Source organism: Antechinus flavipes, chromosome 1, assembly GCF_016432865.1.
Source record: "Antechinus flavipes isolate AdamAnt ecotype Samford, QLD, Australia chromosome 1, AdamAnt_v2, whole genome shotgun sequence".
Classification (NCBI taxonomy): domain Eukaryota; kingdom Metazoa; phylum Chordata; class Mammalia; order Dasyuromorphia; family Dasyuridae; genus Antechinus; species Antechinus flavipes.
Window position 1 is genome coordinate 54,986,361 of NC_067398.1, and position 27,028 is coordinate 55,013,388.

Consider the following 27,028-nt stretch of genomic DNA (forward strand, 5'->3'; position numbering starts at 1 on the left):
TTTTAAAGTCATAGGGCAGCTGGCAAGATCAGGAAACTGGGCTAAGAAGACCTGGAATTAAGCCCTTGCTCAGCAACTCTTCTACCCAGGGGATCTTTGGCAGATCCCTTCCCTCTCTTAGTCACAGTGTCCTATCTTTAAAGTGAGAGAAGAGGACTGGGAGATTTTTAAGGTTCTTTCTAGCTCTAAATGCTGTGATCTATCAGATTCAATGATGGCCAAGTCTTGCATCTTCTGATTTTTCTTCAGTGGATAACCTGTGAGGGTGAGGCTTCTATATCATCTAGATATCTCTGGCTTCTTTTATAGCTACAATCTGAACCATATATTACATATTCATTTTTACTATTCTTTCCCCATGCATTGAAATCACTATTTATGTGTGTCTATATCTGTAGCAATATATTAGTATCTGTATCTGAATCTATTTGCATGTGTCTATATCTGTGTCTTTCTATTCATATATATATATATATACATATACATATCTGCATCTATGTTTTTATCTGTGTCTATATTTATGTCTATATCTATATATGTATCTTTATCTATCTATCTACATATGTATATATATATATGTATCTATCTATTTATCTATCTGTATCTGTGCCTTTGGCTGTATTTATCTATCTATAGCTATATATCTATATCTTTGTCTATATCTATATCTGTATATATTATCTTTGTCTCTCTCTATACATATATATCTGTATCTGCATCTGCATCTTTCTCTCTCTCTCTCTCTCTCTCTCTCTATATATATATATATATATATATATATATATATATCCATATCTGTATATCTATACACAGATATCCACATGTATTGTATATGTATGGACACGTATGTAAATGTGTATATAGACAGATAGAGTATATGTTTACATATAGGTCTATATTTATTGATTGAAGTTCTATGTGCCTGTTCTGAATTTAAGTATCTAAATAATTGAAACATTCTATACTTCTTTATAAGAAACCCCCTCAACAACTCACACCAATTGACTTATTAATTGAGTTTTGCTGATTTCCTCTCCCCCATTACATACCTTGTTCTAGTTATATCTGTGCCCTGAATGGGAAAAAAGGTTTCCCAATCTTGATTTAGCTACTCATACTTTTTAACTGCAGCATCAAGGAGTATAATGTTGAATCTGATCTATTCAAAACAAAGGAAAATGGAGATTTAAAGCAATTAGCCAAATGATTTAGGCTCCAAATCCTAGTTCTGAAACCAAAAAAATATATATATTTTAATGATATTTTTCTTTAGCAATGAAATTTAGCTTGTTTATCTCTTTCTTTCTGTCAGTCTCAGATTTTACATCTTATTATTTGTGAGCAAATAGTTTAGGGAAACATCTGATTCAGGCTCCTACAGACCCTTTAGGTGATAAAATGAAGTAGAAAGGACCCTGAAGGCCTAGCTTCTAGTGCCACCTCTTCATCCCTCTCACTGGATATGTGATCTTAGGCAAGGCATTTCTCTTTGAACCCCACTTTCCTGTTTAAAAGGGAATCCTGGTCAGGTGCTAGTAGTTCATGGTAACCTCTTTTACTGGGAGGGGGCTGAGGTTAGTCCAGAATACTGAAATGTTGAATTCCTGAGACTGGAGAGCCAACAGGCTGCTTAAGGAGGATCCAACCAACGCAGGTCAAATTGAATGGTTTAAAGCTTCTATACAGTTAGCATTGGGATTGGGTTTGAAGGTGGCCATTGAATTTTCAGAAAGGGTAAGATAGGAAGTTCCAATATCAAAATCAATTAGTCAGTAAGCAAGTAAATAAATAGACGAACAAATGAAAGAATGGATGAGTTTGAATAAAATGATTTCTAAGATCCCCTACTATACAAAATTTCATGATTCTAGGTAAAAAAAGCATGCTTTACATTCAAACTTGGAATACAGGGAGACACAAGGTGGGACTAATCTCAGCAGAAATAATTATTCATCTGTTATAGGTTGATAAAGCTGCACTTTTGAAACGTCACCAACAAGGCTGGCTGATGGAAGTCACGGATAACCTGGATCACTGCATTAAGAGACTCAGGTAGACTTATTGACATTCATATACTGGGCATGAGTCTGATATTACTGATGAATAGCTTGGTTTTTAAGTAGGTGCCATATGGCAGAATGAAAAGAACATTAGTCAGAGCACCAAGAGAACTGAGCCATAGTTCTGGTTTTGGTACCAACTATCTTAGTTATCTTGGGGAAAATATCTCACCTCCTTAGGTAGGTATCTCATCTGAAAGATATCCTCATCTGAAAATTAGGTATCCTAATATTTGCCCAGGCAAAGTAGATTCTAATTTCCTCATAAGCATCAGTTGCTCAAAAATCATGATATCATCATCATCATCATCATCATTATCATTATCATCATTGCTTTCATGGCCAGCACTGCCCAATTTGTCATGACCATTTTATTTTTTTATTTTATTTTTTTATTATTTATTTATTATTTTTTTTTTGTCATGACCATTTTAGTTCCATTTATTCCAGGCTTATGAAGCAGACAGAGTCATTGTGCTGTGGCCCACGTTAGTGCTTTCACAAAGTCCTGACTTTATTGTTTCAAAACTAGATATCACCTGATTATTTTCCCCTGAGATTTAAAAATATTGTTATGAATGGCCAGCAGGGATTGAGGTAAGTAAAAATAATTGAGATGTCTGAAATATTATATTGAGTTCCATTATGGCTCTATTTCAGGGAAGCAAGAAAGAAGAAAATTGTCCTTAGCCTGGGTTACCATGGGAATGTGGTTGATCTTTGGTAAGTTCAGGTTGAATGTTGTGGAATCCTACTAGACTGAGTCTGTCCAAATGGTGTCCTTTGGAATAAAGGCACAATTCTGTGATAGGATGGAAAAAGAACCAACTGTATGTCATGATTAAATCATGTTTCATTTCTGGATCTCAATGTGTTCATCAGTAATATAAGTGAAATGTTTACAGTCTCACTTACATCATAGCTATGTTTGTATAACTAAAGAGGGAGATGGAAATTCTAGTCAAATAATTAGCCAAATAATTTAGGTACTAAATCCTGATTGTGAGTCCAAAAAATGTTTTAAGTATTATTTTCTTGTTTTATATGTTTTGATTATTTCTAATTACATATAAAAACATTCATTTTAAAAATCTCCTCCCTCTTTCCCTTCCTCATTGAGAGGCAAGCAATTTGATAGAGATTATACATGTGCTATTGTGCAGAACATATTTCCAAATTAGTCATATTATTAAAATAAAACACAGAACAAAAAAAAAGGAAAAAAGTTTTAAAAAGTATACCTTGATCTATGTTTAGACTCCGTAAGTTCTTTTTCTAGAGGCAAATAACATTTTTTCATCAAAAGTTCTTTAGAATTTTCTTGGAGCTTGGTATTGGTGAGAAGAGCTAAATCTATCATGGTTGATCATCATAATCACACAATGTGTGCAATGTTCTCCTGGTTCTGCTCCCTTCACTTTGCATCTGCATATTCTAGAAGTCATCAAGTCTTCTCTCGTCACTTTGACGCCCTTAACTTTATCCCTCATCTCTTCTTGGGGTAGGGAGAGACTCGTCCATGAGCTAGACACAACTGGGGAACTGTTAGTGGACCTTGGATCTGATCAAACCTCCTGCCACAACCCTTTCAATGGTGGATATTACCCTGTGCAGCTCAGCTTTCAGGAAGCCAATCAGCTCATGGCCACAAACCCAGCCAAGTTTCAGGACCTGGTGAAAGAAAGGTAAAGGGAACTCCATCTAAAGAACTTTGGGGTATTTGGTGTACAGGGCCAAGTGCAGCCTTAAAGATATTCAGTGTCAATAGCAATGTGATTTAAAGAGATCTGAGAAGGCTTTGACTTCTCTCAAAATATTTTTCTCATACTACCTGAGATTCTTTGTTTCCTATTGGTAAACTGCTTGAAATGATACCACTAGAAGGTTTGAACAACAACAACAAAAGAAACATAATGGGGAAAACAACATATTAAGTATCTCCCTCTTAAAAAATAATTGGGGTGGAATGAGAGTTATGAAAGCAGAAGCCCTCTACAAGTCACATTCCCACTTTGGCCAAATCTTTCAGCAAACATCAGAATCAGAGAGGGATGTGTGTGTGTGTGTGTGTGTGTGTGTGTGTGTGTGAGAGAGAGAGAAAGAGAGAGAGAGAGGGAGGGAGGGAGGGAGGGAGGGAGAGAGAGAGAGAGAGAGAGAAAGAGAGGGGGGGAAGAGAGAAGGAGAGGGAGAAGGGGAGGGAAAGGAAGAGGGAGAAAGAAGCATAGATTGTATTATGAAAATCTACTCTTCCATTTACAATTAATTGGGGGTGGGGCACTGGGAGGAATCTAAGCTATTTGCTCTATTAGTAATAACATTACAGTACTGCAGAGAGCGCAGTTTTGATGGGCTAGCCACGTTGTTTGAATACCAAACAAATACCTGTTAAAAGATTGTTTTCTGAATAACTCACACAAGACAAGAGCTCACATGGGGATCACTAAAAGCAATACAAGGACACTCTCAAGGTCTCCCTTAAGAACTTTGGGATAGATTGCATGATTTGGGAGCCACTGATACAAAACTTCCCAGCATGATGTGCTGTGCTCTCTGAGCAAAGTAGACTTAAGGTAGCTCAAAAGAAATGCAAAAATACACAAATTTAGACAATCCTCCCCAAATGTTCTTGTGGACTATTTGTGTCTGATCTATGGTAGAGCTTGCCAAGCTCTTCTCAGTCTGGTCAGCCATAGTTGGACATACTGTAACCTGTCTCTAACATACTAGTGTCATTTTGATCCTCTTCAAGAATGAAGGATAACAATCACATCACTGATTCAACCTTTACTCCCAAGCTGATCCTCCCATCACTAGGTTTCAGCACAAGCAGAAAGGCAGGGCAATAGATCATTAGGTCAGGAAGACAGGACAATCAATCAGTAGGACAGGAAAACAAAAGGGGTTGCAATAACCTTGACTAGAGTATTTGCCTTTTCTACCTTTCTAACTTTGAGGTTGTCAACAGTTAGCCTGTGGAGTCTGAGCCAGTGTTTCTAAACTGTCCCGTGCACGGGTGGTTACAAGTTGTCAAGAGTATAGCTGACAGTGACATGGCTCTGGAGAGTCTGCTTGCCTGAGCAGTATTCCCTTTGTGCCTATGTTTATATTCCCATGTATTGTATGAATCTGGGAATATTCTCTCTTAGCTCTCTGTATTCCAAGCTGCAGAAGGTCTTAAGCAGAATATACACCAAAGAACATGTGTAGTATGATGCTATATTACAGGTGAGTGACAGCTGTATCTTTGACAGCACCTTCTGAGGCCATCCCTCTATTCCTGGTTGAATTGTGCTAGAAATCATGGGACCAGGGGCAGCTAGATGGCACAGTGGGTAGAGCACCAGCCCTGAAGTCAGGAGGACCTGAATTCAAATCCAGCCTCAGATATTTAATACTTCCTAGTTGTGTGTCACTTAACTCCAATTGCCTCAGAGAAAGGAAAGAAAAAGAAAGAAAGAAAGAAAGAAAGAAAGAAAGAAAGAAAGAAAGAAAGAAAGAAAGAAAGAAAGAAAGAAAGAAAGAAAGAAGAAAGAGAGAGAGAGAAAGAAAGAGAGAAGGAAAGAGAGAAGAAAGGAAAAAGAAAAAATTTAACCCTTTGAGACACTGCAGAACTTTGACCTTGGGAACTCTCCCAGTGGCAAATATCACATTGCCCAAGTGCTTAGAGGACTTGTACAGACAGCAACAGATAATAGTTCCACATTTCCCAAACCTCAAAGGATCACCTGGAATAGATTTTAACTCTGGGAACCATCCAAACTGCCGAAAGGTATCAAGGTAGATCAAACTCATCTTGTACCTGCAGCTTATAACCTTTCTTTCTTCTTATATATCCCAGCTCCTGCCACCCTGCCTAATGCTGCAAAGGTAACATGAAAAGTGTTTTAGCCACACTGAGGCTGCTGCTTTCCTTAGCCATGGGGCTCACAGGGCTCACTTAACTGCTGATTACTATTTTTTTAGCCATGGATGATAGCAGCAGCTTTTGTGATAGTTCTACTAACAGAGAGATTAGACTAGAGGACAGCCCCTCTCAAACCCTTGGGACCTTCCTCTGCAAAATTAGAGAGTTGGATTAGATATACCCTAAGATTTCCAATCCACAATCTTAGCCAAGAAAACCCCAAAAGGTGATGTGAAGAATCAGACATGACTGAAAATGATTAAAGAATGTTGAGATTCCCACTTTAAAGTCTAAAATCCTGTAACTTCTCACATTTTTCAACTGATTCCAGATTATACAAATATCTCGCAGCACTGTTCCTGGATATATTCCTTTTCACAACATACATTCTTTCTTATCTCATAATCTTTTGTGTCCATTCCCTCCTGGCCTCCCATTCTGCTATCCATTAGGCTGTAAACTTCACTAGCCACTCTGCCAAGGGGTAGGGAGCAATAGCTTCAACAATCAGCACGTATGTCTACATAGACAACATAGACTATGGGCTACATGGACAGTATGGGGCAAAACTAGTACTAAGCTATTGCTTTTATTATTATTATTTTTTTTTTTTGCTCTATATCATGCTGCCTCAACAGACCAGAATGAAACTGGTAGGGTAGCCTCTGTCAGGATAATTAGTCCTATTTGATGATAAAATTATAGATTAAAAAAATTTGGTGGGCACAGAACCAGAGAAAGGAAATAAGCTGTTTCCAGAAGGAGATCCAAATCAAGCTAACATGGTTTAGTATAAATCTATTTCCATCCCTCTTCTTGCCAACCTCATCTTCCCAGCATAATATGTCTGTCCAAATAATGGGTAACAGTGATACATCAAAACCCTCAAAAGATAACTGTAAAATTCCTCAGTGTGGCAGAAACTAGACTAAAATATAATTGGGAAATGTTCACTAAATCAATAAAGATATACAACATTTTAAAAAAGATTGTAAACTCCTTAAGGGTAAGGATTATTTTATCTCAGCTCTTTGCACAGTATCTTGCATGTAATAAGGATAATATTTTTTTTTGTTGTTTGTTGTTCAAAGTCCTTCCCAACTCTGAGATTTTATAATTCAAAGGTCCTTTGAGACTATAACCTCCCTTTGCTTGTGCATTTCAGTCTGAAGAGGCATGTAGCAGCAATCAATAGACTTGCAGAGAAAAACTTCTTTTTTTGGGACTATGGCAATGCTTTCCTCTTGGAAGCTCAGAGAGCTGGTGAGTATGCCTCAAGTTTTTACAACATGGACCCACAAAAGAGTTAGCAATGAGTTGAAGGGTAGTCTGGAAAGTTCAAATGTGATAGATTGGCTATGAGTTATTCAGGAAAATATGATGGCTGGCGATTTTTTCTAATTTCTGAGGTTGACATCAGGAAGTTCAACTATGATACTTTCCAAATCACATCTTGGAACTCCTGAAAGAATCAAGAGGAGCTAAGAGAATCATCCTGGCTGGCAATTTTAACTTTTTAAGAAATGTGAACTTTTAAAATTTCAATTTTATTTTCAGTTCCAAATTCTCCCTCCCCCGCCCTCTCTGACCCTCAACCATTGAGAAAGCCCCCCAAAAAAAACCCTATTACAAATATGTATAATCACACAAAACAAATTTCCACATTAGCCAATGTTATTTTTTAAAGGCAAGAAGAAGAAGGCAATAGAAAAAAAATACACTCTAATCTATTAATTTGAGTTTTATCCAGTTTCTCTTTGGAAGTGAACAATATGTTTCATCATGAGTCCTTTGAAACTACGGTTGATCATTGTGTTAATCAGAGTTACAAAGTCTTTCTAAGGTGATTATCTTTACAAAATTGCTATTACTATATAAATCATGAATCTTCTTAAATTTAGAAGAAAAATATCCTTCAATTAAAAAAAAACCCTGATCATTCAATGTCCAGAAGATATAGATATAATCCACCTTCCTGGTTAGCAAGCTTTTACCCATATTTCTTCAATTCTGTGTTATCTCAAAAAATAGCTTTTTTTGCTTTTATTTTCTTTCCTTTTTTCTCATTTCTAAATTCCCTCTTTTCTTTTACCCTTCACCCATTCATTGAGAAGGCAAGAAATATGATAACCATTACATAAAAACAAAACATATTGATATAATAAATTTTTACAAAATATGCAAAACCTATTTCCACATTATCCATGTGTATCTTTTTCTTGATGCAGGAAAGGAAAAATTGCAAATACAAAGAAGAAGAAAAGGGGGAAATTTAATTGTAAATGGAAGTTTATTTTCATGATACAATCTATGTTTCTCTATCTCTCTCATCCTCTTTCCAGTCTTTATCTCTATCTCTCCCTCATTTTTCTATCTCCAGTGATTAGTAGTGGTCTTCCCATAGCAAGTGCTTAATAAATGCCTTTTCATTTATTCAATTTCTCAAAACAACAGAAACAAAGACTTCCTTGTAACTACAGTTCTATGCAAGGAGGTAATGAAAATATGGTGTGGTAAGAAGGGCCCTGGACTAGGAGTCAGGAGCTTTGAGGCATGTGAGCAAGAAGGGAAAACAGAAAGCTGAAGCCTAGGAGCCTATATCCATTCTCCTCATTCCTTCCCACTCTCCCTCCACTTTTTGTACAATCTTTATGTTTTCTTCTTCCTTTAGATTGTAAGTTCCTTAAGGGTAGGCTTTGTCTTTCTGCTTGCATTTTTATTTCCAGAGCATAGCCAAGTGCAGAACAATAATAAGTACTCAATAAATGCTTCCTGTCTTGTCTCTGATTGTCATTTAGGAAGAAGGAGAAGAATTAGGGCTGCATGTACTTCACTGATATAAAAAAAGATGAAAACTTCAGAGGATGAATTTTTTCCCATTGAGGTGTCATATACTTTTTACTCTGGGCTTGATCATTTTGTGCAATGTATTTGCAATCTACCTGCAGGTGCTGATGTGATGAGAAAGGGAGGCAATAAAACAGAATTCCGCTATCCATCCTATGTCGAGCACATAATGGGGTAAGAGAGAATGGGCAGAAGTAGCCTACATCCATTTCCATGTAATGCCTAGAAGGAATCTGCTCTTTAAGGCATGGCACCTGATTTGGGGACCCTAGTAATTAATTGCTACTCCCTAAGCACCCACTATGTATTGCTAAGCACTTAAAAGGGGATGACTACAGAATATTTAGCTATCAATGAAACCTGGTTTGAGTTCATCTGGGGAATTAGAATTTGATAAATCTAAAAAAGAGGATTAGGATGGCCTTAAAAGTCAGGAGAAGGAGTTTGGACTTTATCCTTTGGAGAGTGGGGAGTTGTTGGAGATTTTTGAGTAAGGGAAGTATAAAATAATTCAAAAAGATTCATCTGCCAGCAAAATTTGGAAGAAAAAATTTTGGATAAACCTATCTGAAAGTTTCTTCAATAAATATTCATTAATAAAATATTCACAAGGATTTATTGGAACTAAGTTTGGATGATAATGGGAAATGAAGAAGGAACATATAACAAAGACAGTATGATGGAAAAATCATAGAATTTTGGGTTGGGAGGAATCTAGTAATAATTTTATATTGATCACCTCATTGAACAGAGAAAGAAAAAGTTCAGAGATCAGATGAACTTTTCTGAACTCATACATCTTGTTAATGACCGAATCAGAACTCGAGGCTGGTCTTTGGAGAACTAGTCCACCATGACGTAAAAGATGTAAAAAGAAAGCGGACTCCAGGCAGAGAGAGAAATGAATTTTTTTGTGAATGGGTTTCATTAGAAACTCATCGTGGGGACAAGCTGTTCTTTGCCTAAAATGAGATGTAAATGAGGCTGAATGGTGAAATGATATTGCCCTGTCTGTTCTTGAGCAGATTTCTGTTAGCAATAGGCAAACATGTGTTGGTGGTGGCCATACTCTTTTAAAATGAGATTTCATTCTTGGGAGACTCTTATGCTTTCCAAATTCAGGAGTTCTTGATCCAAATTCAGTTTTGCTTTGTTTTTTTTTTCCCTCATTTCAAAATCAAAACCAAAAACAACAAAAAAAGAATTATTTATAACACATATATGTTTGTACGTACATATATATTATGTATATGTACATATATATTGCACACATATAGTATGTATATATATATTGTGTGTATATGCATGTATACACATATATAGTCAACCTATTACTAACTCTGATGGCTACCCTTCTTGTTTTAGGGGTAAAATATGTTCCCACTTCCCTTCCCACACCCTCCCCAAGGTAGATGAAGTAAATACATATTGTCTGAAAATTGGTAGAAATGATAATGGTGATGAGAATACAAATTATAAACCCTTGCATCTATATACCACTTTATGACTTTCAGAGTTTATCTACAATCTCTGACCAGCCATATATTATTATTCTAATTATTTGGAGAAAGGAACTAGAAATTAGAGAATTTATGACTTTGTTAAGGCCATACCATGGCAAGCTTGGGAGTTAATTTTCCTTATTTCCAATCCCAGTTGCTTTTCCTTCTATTGGGTACTAACTCTGATAGCTAAAAATCACATCCTTCAGACAGATTTTTTTAAAATTTTCCTACCTCAGATATTTTGGGGCTTAGAACCAGTGGACCATACTATTCAGAGGACTTATGTGACTTTCTCATTTTATGGACAAGAACATTGAAATCTAGAGAAGGAAAGAAAATTGCTCATAGTCGCACAAAATGGAAACTCAAAATCAGGAGTTCTTGATCCAAATTCAGTTTTGCTTTGTTTTATTTTTTTCCTCATTTGAAAATGCTTCCTTGGGAAGCTTTCCCCAGCTTGCTAGACAGCTACTGTGTTGCACTGTGGCTTCTGTACTTGTGGGTTTGGTTTTGTTTTTGCTATTTTTCTGGGTGCAAACATTTTTGAGAATTTTCAAATAAGCACTCAGAGCTCTTTCTGCTCAGATTAATTTGTTGGGAATGCTTTGGATTCTTTGTGCTTTGGCTAATGAAAGGAGAGTCCTGCCAGAGGTCAGGACAAATAAGGCAGGAACGTGAAGTATGCCTCCCAAATGAAGCATTTTGCATTTCCCAGGGACATATTTTCTCTGGGATTTGGACCTTTTCGCTGGGTTTGTACATCCGGGGATCCCCAGGACCTAGTGACCACAGACCTGCTGGCTACATCCGTTCTGGAGGAAGCTATCAAGCATGGAGGTAATACCACTGTAATTGAAGGCAATCTAGCTTCTGTCCCTCGTATTATAAAATAGAATAATGGATTCATAGAATTTCAGAGCTTGAAGAGAGCTTAGAAAATAGGATGCTAGAATGTCCATCGAACCTCAGAGCTAGAACGGCCTCAAGAAAATAAAATGTTATAAATGGAAGGTTTTAACCCAAAGGTTTTCAAAGTGTAGTCCAGAGAATCCTGGGAGCTTCTGAAATTATTTCAGTGTCTACTAATTCAAATTTAGTTTTTATTTCTAATGTGGTAAATATCTATACATATAATTCACATGAACAAAACCTCTTTGGACAGATCCTCAATAATTTTTAATAGAATAAAAATATTGAGAAAAAAAGTTTGAGAACCACTTTAACCTATATTGGATTGTTTGCTGTCTAGGGGGAGAGGAAAAGAGGGAGGGAGAAAAATTTGGAATACGAGGTTTTGCAAAGATGAATGTTGAAAATTATCTTTGCATGTATTTGGAAAAAGAAAAAGCCATTATTATTTTTAAAAAGAAAAGAAAAATACACAAAAGGAAGGATAACTTAGAGTGTAGAATACCAGGGCTTAAAGAGACCTTAATCAATCACCAATTATGTACCAAGCACTGATGATATAAAGACAAAAATGAATCAGTCCTGATTCTGAAGGAGTCTGTAGTCCATCAAGGGAGATTATGTATGGATGTATATACAGGGATCATACCAGCAGTTGGGGTGATCAGAATTCTGCCTTAGAAATGCCTGAAATATCAAAGCTGAAAGGGATCCAAGAACATAGAATGTCAGAGCTGGGAGTAGTCCTTGAACATATTCATGTTAGAGGTGGGAAGGCTAAAAAGATCCTCTTCATTTTGCACAAGAGAAAAGTAAAACTGAAGTAGCTTACATGATAGGTTCTTATTTGCAAAGTGGGGAGACATAGCTTATCGGTGTCTCACCTCTCTGCTCACTATGTTCCTCTTGGGAATCTTGTGGGTTGGATCAAATAAATTCTTTCAGCCTTAATGTTTTTTTTTTTTTTAATTCTTTTAATTCCCAGGCCACTGTTCTTAGAAGTGGGAGTCATCATCTTCAGAGAAGTGGAATTAAGGGAAGAGGAAATTAGCATTTATTAAGCACCTATTAAGTGCTTTACAAATATGATCTCTTTGATCCTTACAACAAGGACTTTGGAAGCAAGAAAGAGGCATGAATAACCCACAAGCGACTTTCATTGAACTTGGGTTAGGGATAGAGAAGAATAGGCAAATTCTGAGTCTAGGACATATCTAATGAACAAATAGAAGGAGCAATAAAAATGTAGAGAAACAAGAATAAGCAGTTGTTATTGTTTTTTTTTAATAACATTTTATTTTTAGGGGATTTTTTTAAAAGCTAGAATTTATGTTGTTCAATCGTTTTCAACTCTTCATGACACATACACTCATATATAGGCAAAGATACATGAATGATTTGCTAGTTCCTTTTCCAGCTCATTTTACAGGTAAATGAATTGAGATAAACAGGGTTAAGTGATTTATCCAAGGATAGTAAGTGTCTAGGCTGGATTGGAACTCAGGTTTTTCTGATTCCAGGCTTGGTGCTCTATCCAAAAACCACCTAGCTGCCCTAGCACTTAAGTGGTGCTTTTTTAAAGGTTTGAAAAGTTCTTGGCATGTGGTATTTCATTTGACCTTCACAACTTGCCCAGGGTCACACTGCTGAGTATCTGAGGCAAGATTTGAATTAAGATCTTTCTTATTTCAAAACCAACACTTTATCCACTAAACCTCCCAGTGGCCCAACTGAAGCAAGTAAGGACAAAACAGGCCCCTACATTCTTCATGATGTTGCCTTTTCCTTCTTTTTTGTTATAGTGAAAGACTCTGTGAAGCAACAATATGCTGATAATATCCGCTGGATCCGAGAAGCTGAGAAACACAAGCTAGTAAGTGGATTGTGGGGGGGGGGGGGGAGGAGGGGAGGGGGAAATGATAGTAATCTAAGGGGAGCAAACATGGCCAGTCAGTTGTTACACTGTATTGACAGAACCCCAAAATTCCATTGGAAGTGTTGTCAGAGGCACCCAGATGCTCTATGACATCTCTCCCAAGTGGTCATCCAGCCTCAAAAAGGAATGGATTTGAGTAAACTACACCCATTTTGGGTCCCAGCTATAGGTTGGGTTCCTGAAGCAAGGTGATTCTAATCGGCCATCTTCCCTCTCTTTTACCCCACTATCTTTGGGATAGGGGTTCAATTTTATTAAAGTGACTGAAGTGAAATTTGAACTCAGGTCCTCCTGACTTCAGGGCTGGTGCTCTATCCACTGTGCTACCTAGCTGCCCCTGTGGCTGCAGTTCTTAAGGAAGCTTAGAGGGCAATCCGATTCAGAAAGCATTATTTAATTTTAAGCAAGAAGCTGAAGACCCTAAGGGTAGTTTCCTCACTGCTGCAGATAAAAAGGAGATTTAGAAGGGAAATTCAAATCAGGGAGTTAAGCAGTTGGTTAAGAGGATGATGCTGACACATTTGACTTATATTGGATTGCTTTTGCAAAAGTGAATGTTGAAAGCTATCTTTTCCTGTATTTGGAAAAATAAAAAGCTTTTATATAAAGAAGATTGTGCTGAGAATAGAATCTGAATTTCTAGATTATATCTTAAAGTATAGAAATAAGGAACTTTTGGCTAGGGATAAAGGTTACCTAATGCAGACTGGTTAAAAATATTTTTGCTTGGACCATTCCAAATCTGATCAAGAAGACTTTCTGAAAAGAGAAGGGAAGAGAAAAACAAGCAACAAACCTAGCTTTATTTCTATCTACTTAATCAATAGATAGCAGTAGTTGCTATAGTAAAAAGAGTAAGAGCAGTCAGGATGTTCAGAATACCCAGGTAAAAAAATGCAATAAATAAGCCAGCAATAAAATACATTCTTTTAAATACTTATAGATGAATACATAAGGTACAGGTAATAAATAAATAGAGCAGAAGCCACAATGAAAGGAAACTAATCAATATCACTGAGACTCGTTGGGGTGGGATTTGTGTCTGGAATATAGTTATGCAAGTACATTTTTGTTGTTGGTGGTGTCCGATCATTTTTCAGTTGTGTCTGACTCTTTGTGGTGCTATCTAGGATTTTCTTGGCAAAGACACTGCAATGGTTTGCCATTTCTTTCTCTAGCTCATTTTACAGATGAGGAAACTGAGGCAACAAAGATTAAGTGACTTGCCCAGGATCACAGCACATTCAACTTAAAGGGACAGGAGAATAGTGCCACATATGTTAAGAAAATGCATTCATTCATGTGATGAAATCCAGGAATCAAGTTAGAGAGGCAAAGCATAGAATATTTGGGTGGTGATCAAGAAGGAGAGAAACAGGAATGATATTATCTTAGGCATTTCTTAATGACCACCTGGATAGGAGGAAACATATGAGATTGCTCAGAAACCAAATCAAAAGCCTGCGTGGAAAGATGATTAATCATGGAAAGATGAAAGATGGGAGACATCTAATGGAAGTTTCTTCACCAGAGCAGAACAGCTAATAAATTATTGGCTTGCCCTGATGATTTCATCCTTAAAAGGTAGAGTAAGCAACAAAGGGAAATGCTAATGTGGACTTACGAACAAGGACTAGCTAGTTATTGATGATACTTGGAGAATAATTAACCATTCCCTGTAAGGATTCATTATAGAAGACGAAAAAAACGGACAAGTGTAGCTGGATATGTTCCTTGGAGGGTAGCAAAGTATATGATTCACATTCAGAGAAGACACAGGTAAGATCCCATGGCCAAAAATTGTACAGAGAAAATCAGTCCAAGAGGACAGGAAACTCCAAGATGCAATCCTATAGACTCCAATCAAGACAATTCCAATGAAGAAAAAATGGGGAAATTAATATAGATGCATCCATCAGTTTTCATTTTCCAAGACATGGCTCAAAGCTGAAGCCAAAGACAGGTAATGAAGAATGAATATCAAAATATGACATGGCTCTGGAAGGGCAGTACCAGAAACACCAAAGCTTAAAATGAAATTTGGTTTACAGTGAATGCTCAGGACATCAAAGAAATTTTGTTGTTTAAAGGTGAGGAAAGAGGAGAGGGGAGAAATAAAAAAGGTCACAAAGAAAAAAAAAAGATCACATAAAAGATCATTGATTTAAAGCTGAATAGGACAGCTACTTGGGGTGGACCAGACAATGATAATGAATGACAAGAGAAGGGGGGTGAGGGGAAGCAACATTAAAATTCGCTTCTTGCTTCTGTTTTCTCTCCCAAATAGAATAATCTTTGAAATTAAAGGAACACACACACACACACACACACACCACACACACACACACACGAAAGAAATGAAAGGGACTGAATAAAAATAGTTTAAAGGCAAGTGAGACCCAAGATAAGTAAGAGGATAGTTTTTAAAAAGTATCCAATTTCCTTTGCTAATTTCAAATTGACTGACTCTTCCAGAATATTGAGAAAAACATGATGGCTAAGTTTCTTGAAAGGACATGTAGGGTAAGAGAGGTGCCACAAGCCTAGAGAAGGTCCAAACCTAATGTAATTTTTTCTTAAAAGTAAGAGTCTACAAATTATAGACCAATGGGCTTGATTTTGATTTCCGGCAAAATTCAAGAATGCATTATTAAAAGAAGAGTTTGGCAATACCTAAGAAAGGGAATAAACATTTATATAGCACCTATGTGTCAGGAATTATGCTAAGCATTTTACAAATATTATCTCATTTAAGCTCACAACAACTCTGTGGGATACTTTAAGATATTTTGAAATTGAGATAAATTGAATTGAGATAAAATTGAAATAGTTTATTATCAGAAGTTAGGTGATTTGCCCAGGGTCACACAACAAATAAGTTTCTGGGATCATATTTGAACTCAGCTCCTTCTGACTGCAGGTCCAAAACTCTATCCCCAGCACCACACATCTGAAAGGGAAGCCATGATCAGTCAGGACATATCATGCCAGATTCATCTCCTTTGTTGACATGGCAACTAGATAAGCAAAAAGCAGCATGGTGTCAGAGAGAGGGCCAACCTTAAAAGATCTGTGAAGTTAACTAGTCTCTGAGTGTCCCAGAAAAATCTCTAAAGTTAAAAGTTAAAGACAAGTATTTGATTGGCATTAATGAAATACTTTTTGACTCAAGCAATTATCAATGAAACCAAAGATTCACATCCTCTTTTTCCTCTGGCAAAAACACACAAGTCAACTCAACAAGCAAACAAACTAGACTGGTATTTTAGGAGAATATTATAGACACAGTTTACCTAGATTTTTAAGAAAAAAAGAAAAACAGAAAAGGAATACAAAACAACAACAAAAAAAGGAAAACAAAAGAAAATATCGTCATGTACCCAGCAGAATATCAGGGAGTATTTAAAATATATAACAACAAATTACCAAATCAAGAAAGTATATATATTAGTAGAAGAAATTATATTCATGAATGTCTATTTTTTTTTTTACTTCCTTGTAAGTTGTCCTTTGGCTCTCTGCTACATACTTTTTTTTTTTTTTTTTTTTTTTTTTTTACTTTAGTCTTTTTTCTCCTTTTCATCTCCCCCATCCCCCCAAGCAGGCTATAGTTTTGTTTTGTTTTTTTTTTTTAATTTTTATTTAATAATTACTTTATATTGACACTCGTTTCTGTTCCGATTTTTTTTTCCCTCCCTCCACCCCCTCCCCTAGATGGCAAGCAGTCCTTTATATGTTGGATAGGTTGCAGTATATCCTAGATACAATATATGTTTGCAGAACCGAACAGTTCTCTTGTTGCATAGGGAGAATTGGATTCAGAAGGTAGAAATAACCCGGGAAGAAAAACAAAAATGCAGATAGTTCACATTCGTTTCCCAGTGTTCTTTCTTTGGGTGTAGCTGCTTTTGTCCATCGTTTATCAATTGAAACTCAGGTCTCTTTGTCAAAGAAATCCACTTCCATCAAAATATGTCCTCATACAATATCGTTGTCGAAGTGTATAATGATCTCCTGGTTCTGCTCATTTCACTTAGCATCAGTTCATGTAAGTCTCGCCAGTCCTCTCTGTATTCATCCTGCTGGTCATTTCTTACAGAACAATAATATTCCATAACATTCATATATCACAGTTTACCCAGCCATTCTCCAATTGATGGGCATCCATTCATTTTCCAGTTTCTAGCCACTACAAACAGGGCTCCAAGCAGGCTATAGTTAAGAAAAGATATAGTTATATATACATATGTAGATACACACACACACACACACACACACACACACACACACACACACATTTTTCCTATCTCTGCTGACTCATTAAATTCTGCTCTATAACTTGCTATTATTACTTAACCTCCTTCCACCCAAGGATCCCTCCCTTGTCTTCTTCCCTCACCTTTGCGTCCCCAGCTGAACATCACTCCCCATTTATTTCTTTATAGATTTTGGAGGGTACTCTACACCCTTCATGGTATATATATAATATTACCTATTGAACCCATTCCCAATGTGAATAGGTTTTCAGAACTATAAGCCATCCTTCCCCCCCCCATGCTTCTGAATCCTCTGCACCTCATTTGTATAACACGATTACTATTTTTACCTTAAGTCTGCCAATCCTTTTTTGCTGATGTGATCTTAAACATATAGTTTACATTTCCCATGTTAAAAAAAAAAAAACTTAAATAACTTGTCCATGTTCAGTTGCTTTAAATTGATATTTGATATTGGCTTTTATATGTTAAATTTTCTGTCAAGTTTGTGTTTGATTGATAGAAAATTCTAAAAATCTATAAGTTCATTGAAGGTCCATTTCTTCTCATTCAAAATTATACATAATTTTGCTGGATATGATATTTTTGGCCACAGGCCTAGTTCTTTTGATTGTTGGTAGATGTAATTCCAGGATCTGTGGTCTTTTATTGTAGCTGCTGCTAAGTTTTGTACAAATCCAATTGTACCTCTGGTATATTTGAACTTTTTTCTTGTTTTTGCAAAATCTTCTCTTTGATCTGGTAATTTGATAATAATATCCTTGTGTGTTTCTCATTGAGGTGGCAATTGGTAGATTTTTTTGTATTTCTACTGTACTCTCATGTTCTATCACTCCAGGATAATCTTCTTGGATTATTTCCTGCATTATTGTGTTAAGGTTCTCTTTTTCATCACAACTTTCAGTCAGTCCAATTACTTTTATATTTTCTCTTTTTGATCTATTGTGCTATTTCTTGGTGTCTCAGTTTCACTGTCACTATGAAAATTCTAATTTTCATAGAATTATGTTCATTTCTGAGACCTTTTCTAGTTGGTTAATTTTTTTTTCATAATCTTGTTTTTCTTGGATGGTTTTTGTTTCATTTTATTTTAGTTTTTCCTCAATGTCTCTCATTTGATTTTTAAATTCTTTTGAAGTTCTATAAATTCTCTCTGGGCAGAGAGCTATTTCATGTTACTCTTTGGGGTAGAAGATTTTTTTACCTAATATGTCCTCTTTCAAAGATGAACCCCAGTCTTCCCTTTTCCCATAATATGTTTCAATGCTAGGGTTCTTTTTGCCCATTCTTTTTTGTTTGTTTGTTTTTAATAATAGGTATTAGTGTAAGCATCTCTAATGGTGGAGTGGGGGGATGGTGCCTCAATCTTCCCCTCAGATCTCCATTTTGACCAGGAACCCCAAACCAAGAACTCCACCATTCTGCAAGTGTCCCTGCCCCACTCCCTCTGCATTCATTGGGTGCTGGTTTCTTCTCACCCAGAGCCATGTCTCAGCAACACACAGGGTTCACTCAGTCTTCCTAGATTTCAATCCTGACTTGACAAACAGTCCCGGTAGTGAAAGTCTCTGTGGTTCCTTCTGAGGTTCCAGCCACACCCAGCTAGCCCCAGGGTATTTGAGTGAGCTAACCCACTCCCATTTTCTGCAGAACTAGCCCAGAGGTGTCTGCACTTCAGACAAGTTAATCTCCAGCCCCAGGTATTTCTTCAGATCTCCTGGTGTTGTATCAGGAGAACGCCTGTTCTGCCCCAAGTCTTCTTGATTTTCACCAGTTTGTCCTGAAGTGCAAATTTATCCTATTTGTGGGGGAAATCAGGAGAGCCTGAAATTTGGCAACTCCACCATTTTTCCAGAATTTCAGTTTACCTAGACTTTAAACAAAGCATTTGGCAAAATCTCTTATTTTAATCTTGTTTAAAAGATGGTCAGATGGGCAGTTAGGTGGTACAGTAGATAGAGCACTAGCCCTGAAGTCAAGAGGATCTGAATTCAAATTTGATCTCAGACACTTAACACTTTCTAGCTGTGTGATGTTGGACAAGTCACTTAACTCCAATTGCCTCAGGGGGAAAAAAAGATAGTCATATGTGAATTAGAGCTCTACTTCTTAATTACGATTTATGATCCCATATGGGGTTTTTCAACTGAATCACTAAATTATGGTTTATTATCCGCAAATGTTTGAATTGTATATTTATTTTACATACTTATATACCCAGGATCATGTAAAAATTCCTCCAGCAAAAAGGGGTCATGAATAGAAAATAGTTTAAGAAGCCCTGGGTTAGAGGTTAATATGCTTGGATATCTAATGAACTGCTTGCATCACCATCTCCAAAGAATCAGCTTAGAGGGAGTCCCTTAGAGGGAATTAGAGGAGTCAGTAAGAGACTGCAGCAGGAATCTATCATTGGTCTTATGCTGTTTTGTGTTTTTATTAAGGTCTTGGATGAAGGCAGTGAGAAAATACTTACAGAATCTGGAGGTGACAAAAATCTGGAAAGGATAGGACACACATTGGATGAGTCAGAAGGTCAGGATCCATAAAGCTCTAAACAGACTGGAGTGATGGGCTAAGACTAACAAGAGATGAAATCTCATAGATTTCAATATAAAAGCCCCATATTTGGGTTCAAAAAAATCATTTTTTGCAAGTGTATGACATAGGAAACACGTCTAGAATATGTTTATTCATATGAAAGAAATAAAAGCGATCAGATGATTTTAAGGAAAGCTCCCTATGAGTTTTCACTGTGCTAAGGTTAACTCTAAAAGCTAATGGTATTATAAAAATCCATTGCTGGATCAAAAGGGCTTTTCAAAAGAAATGGAAATATACTAATAGAATAGAAGAATAGAAATATACCAATCAATGTTAAAAGCAATAACTCTTTTTATCTGCCATCTAAAGGGAAATTGGATGGCTTAATTGGAGACAAATAAGGTGGCAAAGAGAGGGGAAATAAGAACAAGAAATGAAAGATATGGTATTCAAGCCCTCACAGCTGGGCCAGCACTGACACCTCCAAAGCTGGATCGGGAAAGGGTTAGAGAAGGTTAAATTAATCAAGGACATCCCTAGGGATTCTTAGATGCTGTAGTCTTTGGACCATGGCAGGAAGAAGGAGTCCACGATTGTCTTTAGAAAGGCTACTCCCAGGACTTGGCACGTGGTCACACTAAATTCTCTCCGGAATTCTGGAGTCCATGTTTGAGGGAAGCTCGAGGACAAGCTTCTCAAAGCTCAAGGATTAAGGCACTTAGATATTTTGTAGGGAAGAAAGGTCTCTCCTCAGCTGGATCTGATAGGTTTCCCATAACTGAAGTCTTTGGTAAAATGACAACAATCAGCTAGGAAATTAGACATTTCTAGTCTGGATTAGGAGATTCTGGCTATTAAGGGGAGTGGGGAGAGCTATCCCACAAAAGGGCTTGGGTAGAAAGGAGAGGGTAATAAGTAAGAAAAGGAAGTATGACTAGGGCATAAGCAGTTTATATCAGAGGTACTTCTTGATGTGGGGCTGTGAATTTGTTTTTGTTTTTGTTTTGTTTTGTTTTTAATATTTTGATTAAGATTTTAATATAAGTGAATTCTTCGCAATCCTATTTATTTTATTTTTATTTTTTTGCATTTAAAATTATTGTGAGAATGGGTCCACAGGATTCACCAAATCAAAGGGGTCTATAACACATTAAGATTAAAATTAAAATTAGGAACCCTTAACAGGCATCTATATGGCATGGTGAATAGAGTCCATGGTATAAAGTCAAAAACCTGAGTTCAAATTCCACCGCAATCATTTACAAGATATGTAACCCTGAACAAGTCATTTAATCTGTTACCTCTCTTGACTCATTTATGAAGGAGATAATCATAGTATCTACCTGCCAGATTATTGGCATATTCTGTGCTACATATGCTGTGAGGATCATGAGTTACATTGTTATATATGCTTAATATATGCTTTCAAACAAACAAATGTCTCCTGGATTAAAGAAAGCAAGGATGGAGGGGGAAAGATTTAGAGATGATGTGACAACGGTCTTAAAATATTTCAAAAGATGTTGTACAGAAGTAGGATTTGATTAGTTCTTTTGGGTTATAGGAACAAGGACAAAAAGCAATGGGTAGAGGATATAGAAAAGTAGAATTAGGCTTGATATAAAGGTTAAAAAAAACTTTTCAAACTGAGGAGTATCCAAAAACAGAACAGGTAGCCTAGAAAGGTGACGAGGGCTCTCTCACTAGAGATCTTTAAGAGATATCTGAATTAGCACTTGTATGTTATAGAGAAAATTATTATTCAGGTATTAATGGAACTAGATGGACTGACATTCCTTCCACCTCTGAGATTTTAAGTCAGTGAGTTTAAAATTGATGTAGGAAAATAAATGCAGGATTTCCATCCCAATTCTACATGGGAATCATGCCTGATTCTTAGGACTAGACAATATAGTGGTATACAGATATGGTTTTTTAAAAATGCTTCCCCCATTTTTTTTTCCAAATTAAGAACAGATCTTTGCATAAGGATTGGTATAATGACTGATCAAATAATTTCACTGATACAGGGAACTTCTGGATAAGCAAACTCTTTCGTCCAATTCAGGGCATCAATTTCTCTTCAATGTATATTCTCATAGAATTGTCAAAAATGCTGAAGGGCCAAGTGATTTGTCCAAGGCTACACAGTCTATGTATCCTTAGTGAGACTTGAACCTGGATCTTCTTGGTTCTCTCTATAAACATAAAATTTTCTTTCATAAAACAGAAGTGCATAGAAAGATAACTAACATTATAAAACAATATCCAGTAGGTACTGAATGGCTGCCCTAGATGATGTCCATGACATAAGTTTGCCATTTACAAATGAAGAGAAACAACATTTCTGTCCCCCTCCATCATCACTATATCCTTTCCTCCCCTTTGGGATTTTATAACTGAGAATGGAATTATGTCTACAAAAGGTACCTTAACCTTCCTGGAGAAAAGTTCTTTGTTTTGCAAAATTTAAGGACTTGTCAGTGATTTCAGTGATATGTGTGATCCCACTGAAAATGGTCTGGCCATATATCCTCACTGACTTGTTCTTCTTATCTTTTAGGTGGTAGGTTCCCAGGCACGGATTCTATACTCTGATCAGAAGGGTCGTGTGGCCATTGCTGTGGCTATTAATCAAGGCATCGCTCAAGGAAAGATTAAGGTGAGGTGAAATCCATCATGAAATGATGATGATAGGGAAACAGGAAAATTCTGAGGTCCTAACCTTTCCCAGGGAACCACTAAGAGAAACCAATGATACATGCTGCATGAATCAATCATGCACAATTTATTTTACTTTATTTTTTATCCTGAACTGAAACACTATCCCCCACAAAAAGAACATTTCCATACACACTGCAGAAAACCCAAACAGGATTCTGTATGAAACTGTGAATCTCAATTTGGCATAATTTGCTTTTTTTTTAAAAGAAGTATATACTGAATTCTACACATTATTTTCAAAACTATCTTGTTTAGCTGTGCTTCCTTCTGAATTTCTTTCTGTAGTCTTCTGTACATTTTTTTCCTTTTTTTTTTCTTTCTTCCTTCTTTTGGGAGGCAATTGGGATTAAGTGACTTGACTAATGTCACTAGTAAGTGTTTGAAGACTGGAGTCCTCCTGACTCCCTTCTGTGCATTTGAAAACAGTTTTCATGACTTTCTTTTTGAGAGGCTAGAAAAAGCTAGAAAAAGGGAAAAAACCTTGTAATAAATAAGCATAATCAAACAAAACAAATCTACAAGGTGATTATGTCCAAAAAATGGATATCACTCAATGCTCTGTGCCCATCCTCTCTGTTATGACATGGGTTTTATATATACATATATATGTGTATATATAAAACCCATGTCATATATATATATATTTGCTTTTTGCTGAGGCAATTGGGGTTAAGTGACTTGCCCAGGGTCACATAGCTAGGAAGTGTTAAGTGCCTGAGACCAGATTGAACTCAGGTCTTCTCGATTTCAGGGCTGGTGCTCCATCCACTGTGCCATCTAGCTGCCCCTATTTTGTTAATTTTTTAAAAGTTGAATTCATCATTTGTTTTTATAATCATTTTGATTTCTGAGCACGTGTCTTCCCTTCTATGAATTAAAGAGCCATTCTTTGTAACAAAGAATATTTCTTAAAAAGAAAGAAAAGCAATCAGTTCAATAAAACCAAGAATCAACCAACTCTGACAGAAGCCCTAATTAAAGGTAGAAATTAGCTAGAGAAAATTGGTTGCTCTAATTTTGGGCTATAATATAAATATTTACACAGAACATTTACAATCCTAAAGTCTTATAGGATAGTCAAACTCTTAGAGGATGTTCTGGGCTTTAACTCTTAGTCATCAGAGGTTTATCTTCATTCAGCTAACTTGGTATATTGTTACCTTCTCCAGGGAAAGAAATACCTTATGGTTTCTAATCCATTAGCCAGCCCTTCAATTTCATCTAACTTACTTTACTGACATATCTATAAATATAGATAAAGAGATATGGCTATAGATAGATCCATAGATAGAGATTTACATATATATATATATATATATATATATATATATACACATATATATTTTAAAAAGATGACAGTTAACTCTTGCCACATCTTAATCATTTAGTACAATGTCTGTCACATAGTAAGTGCTTAATAAAAATGTTTCTTTTTCTTGTTCCTCATAGACTTCATCCCAAAACAAGCCTCCTTTGTGACAAAGAGCAGGAATTTAGCTAAATTGATCACAATATCAACTATGTATATAGCATCTTCCCACCTGTCCACTAAGAGAAGGGAATTTGTTGCATAATCTCTTCTTTATGGCCTATGGTCATTGTATTTAATCTGATATCAAATGCTATTTTAAAATTGTTTTCATTTAATTATTATAAACATTATAGCTGTTGTTTTCTTGGTTCATCCGTCTTCACTCTGCATTAGTTTATATAAACCTTTCTAGAGTTTTCTGTTTTTCCTATTTGTCCTTTCTTGTGGTACAATAACATCCATTACATTTATAGACTACAATTTGTTCACTCCCAAATGATGGGCATTGACTATGCTTCCAGTTTTTTGCTATCACATAAAAAACCTATGAATTTTTAATATATATACCCCTTCTTTCTGTCTTTGATCTCCTTGGGGTATATGTTCACTAGTGAGATCATTAGGTCAAAAGGTATTTTGATAAGTTAATGACTTTTCTTGCATAATTACAAATTGTTTTCAAAATAGTTGGATCAATCCACAGTTCCATCAATAATGTATCACTGTGTCTGTCTTCCCTCAAGAGCTCTAATTTTGATTATTTTTATTTTTTTACCATATTAGAAGTGAAGTAAAATATTATAATTGTTTTAATTTGCATTTTCTATTATTATTACAGATCTAGAGCATTTTATGTGATTATTGACAGTGTATTTTCTTTTTGTGAAAACCGTTGTTCATCGACTTTTGAGTTGTACCTATCAGAAGGCTTTGCTGAGTATTTTTGCTTGACTACCTAGGCTCCTGTGGTCCTCAGCCGAGACCATCATGATGTCAGTGGGACAGATAGTCCCTTCAGAGAAACATCCAACATTTATGATGGATCTGCTTTTTGTGCAGGTGAGAGGGATGATGAAGATTCTGAGAAAAAAAGCTCTGAGATGAATAAAGTAGTCAGGAGGAAGGAGGATTTGATTTGAATCTTAAGAGATGGGCAGGTTTTGGATGGATTAAGGAAAAGACATTCAGGAAGGATCAACAGCATGAAATACTATAAAGTTTGTATTTTAAAATAATATCTAAAAATGTGTATTCAAGAGCCCTGTGGAAAAAAAGGTTAAATGAGCCATGTTATTCACCTGGTCAAAAGGATCAAATTATTATGAGGATATGAAAAAAATTAGTCAAATGATATTTTCAAAAATTCTTATGATCTTACTCTTTGGTGGGAGGACAATCATATCTATCAATGAGGTTGTATTAATAGAGCACAGTGGGTATAGGTGTAAGCTGGCCATTTGAATAGGAGATAAATTGAGTTATTGACTGAAAAATTATTTCTGAATGATAAAAAAGGTATAAAATATTGACTAGAACAAGACTAATTTTTAAACAAAAATACTCACCAATCAGTAAACAACCACTTATTAAGCCTACTATGTGCTAAGCACTGTGCTAAACAATGGAAATATAAATATAAAAATGAAATAATATTTATTCAAATGAATATCATCACATTCAAATTTGTTCCTTTGGGAAGCTTCCCAAAATAACTATTTTGTTGTTGTTCAGTATTCAATTCTGTCTGACTCTTCATAACATCACTTGGGGATTTCTTGGCAAAAATATTGAAATGGTTATTTCCTTCTCTGGATCATTTTACAGAAGGGGAAACTAAAGAAAACAGGGTTAATGGCTCATTCAGGGTCATACAGCTAGTAAGTGTCTGAGGCAGGATTTTAATTTAGGAAGATAAATATTCCTGATTCTAGGCCTAGCAGTTACTGTGCACTATGGCATCACCTTTCTGTCCTCAGGGAAGTTCGTTATTAGTTATTAGTTACATCAACTAGTTATTAAGTACACTAATAGGTTACATTGAACACCCAAGATTTTAGAGCTTGTTCAGATCTCTTCATGACATGGCAGAATTAAAGCTGTTGAGTGAAAATGGGGAGATCTGGGTTCAAATCCCAACTCCAGCATTTACTATCTGTGTGACCATGGTCAAAGATATATTTAAGACAGGATACATGCAGCTCTGACTTTGGGCAGATTTTGAATTTTGAACGCAAAATTTTTCCTACATGAATTCCTTTGAATGGATACATGAATTCTATTGAAACTGTTTGTTTCAGTAAATAAAGTGCCCACTGTGTACAAGGCACTGTATTATCTATTAAGGATACAACATCAAAATAGTCTCTGCTCTCAAGAAGCTCACATTCTAATTAAAGAAGGGGTATCCAATGAAGGGTTGTCTAGCATATGCCATTGTGGAAGGTAATCTGATTTTACTAGACCATTCCTGTCTCTTTTCCCCACCCTTCATTCTGGCTCAAGACATGACCTTTCTTGGAGGTCATTGCCTCTATTATTCCTCTCTCTCACTTCTAGGGTTGGAGAAAACCTAAAAGGCATAAACTAACTTGTCATCTGGGAGATAAATAACTTGCTCAAGAGAGTTGCTTTAAAAAAAATACTAGGACAAAGGTTCCAAGTCCATATGGTTTCTCTTCTCTGCATAGTTAGAAAGCATAAATATACAGATCATTAGTAAAATTCATAGAACTCTGAGTCCCTAGGATATTCTTTTGATCACCAGACAAGAGAGGGAATTTTTCCAACCAGTTCAACTTGATGTAATTAATTATTTACAGGTTTTTTCTCCTCCTTCCTCAACAGTCATATCATATTCTATGGAGAAAAAAAACCCCACAACTCACGATACAGTTAAAACTATTTTCTCTTTACTAGAAAGTCAGTGTTTAAAAATACAAATGACCAATAAGCAAAATTAAAAATTAGCAGAGAAATTCTTAGGAATGAACCATACTACCAGTTGCATGCA

The 27,028-nt window shown here is 36.1% G+C and overlaps 1 protein-coding gene across 2 annotated transcripts in view; it reads left to right on the top strand.

Annotated features, from left to right (window-relative positions):
- The window catches only part of UROC1 (urocanate hydratase 1), a 56,242-nt gene that overhangs the window by 14,577 nt on the left and 14,637 nt on the right, over nucleotides 1-27,028 (top strand). The window contains exons 9-17 of one of the 2 annotated variants that reach the window (XM_051982996.1): nucleotides 1,964-2,052; nucleotides 2,721-2,783; nucleotides 3,566-3,745; nucleotides 7,130-7,227; nucleotides 8,913-8,985; nucleotides 11,032-11,153; nucleotides 13,028-13,098; nucleotides 22,546-22,644; nucleotides 24,978-25,077. In XM_051982996.1, coding sequence (XP_051838956.1) covers nucleotides 1,964-2,052; nucleotides 2,721-2,783; nucleotides 3,566-3,745; nucleotides 7,130-7,227; nucleotides 8,913-8,985; nucleotides 11,032-11,153; nucleotides 13,028-13,098; nucleotides 22,546-22,644; nucleotides 24,978-25,077 — 895 coding nt within the window. The remainder of the gene's footprint in view (nucleotides 1-1,963; nucleotides 2,053-2,720; nucleotides 2,784-3,565; nucleotides 3,746-7,129; nucleotides 7,228-8,912; nucleotides 8,986-11,031; nucleotides 11,154-13,027; nucleotides 13,099-22,545; nucleotides 22,645-24,977; nucleotides 25,078-27,028) is intronic. The other variant, XM_051983004.1, reaches the window with a different exon arrangement.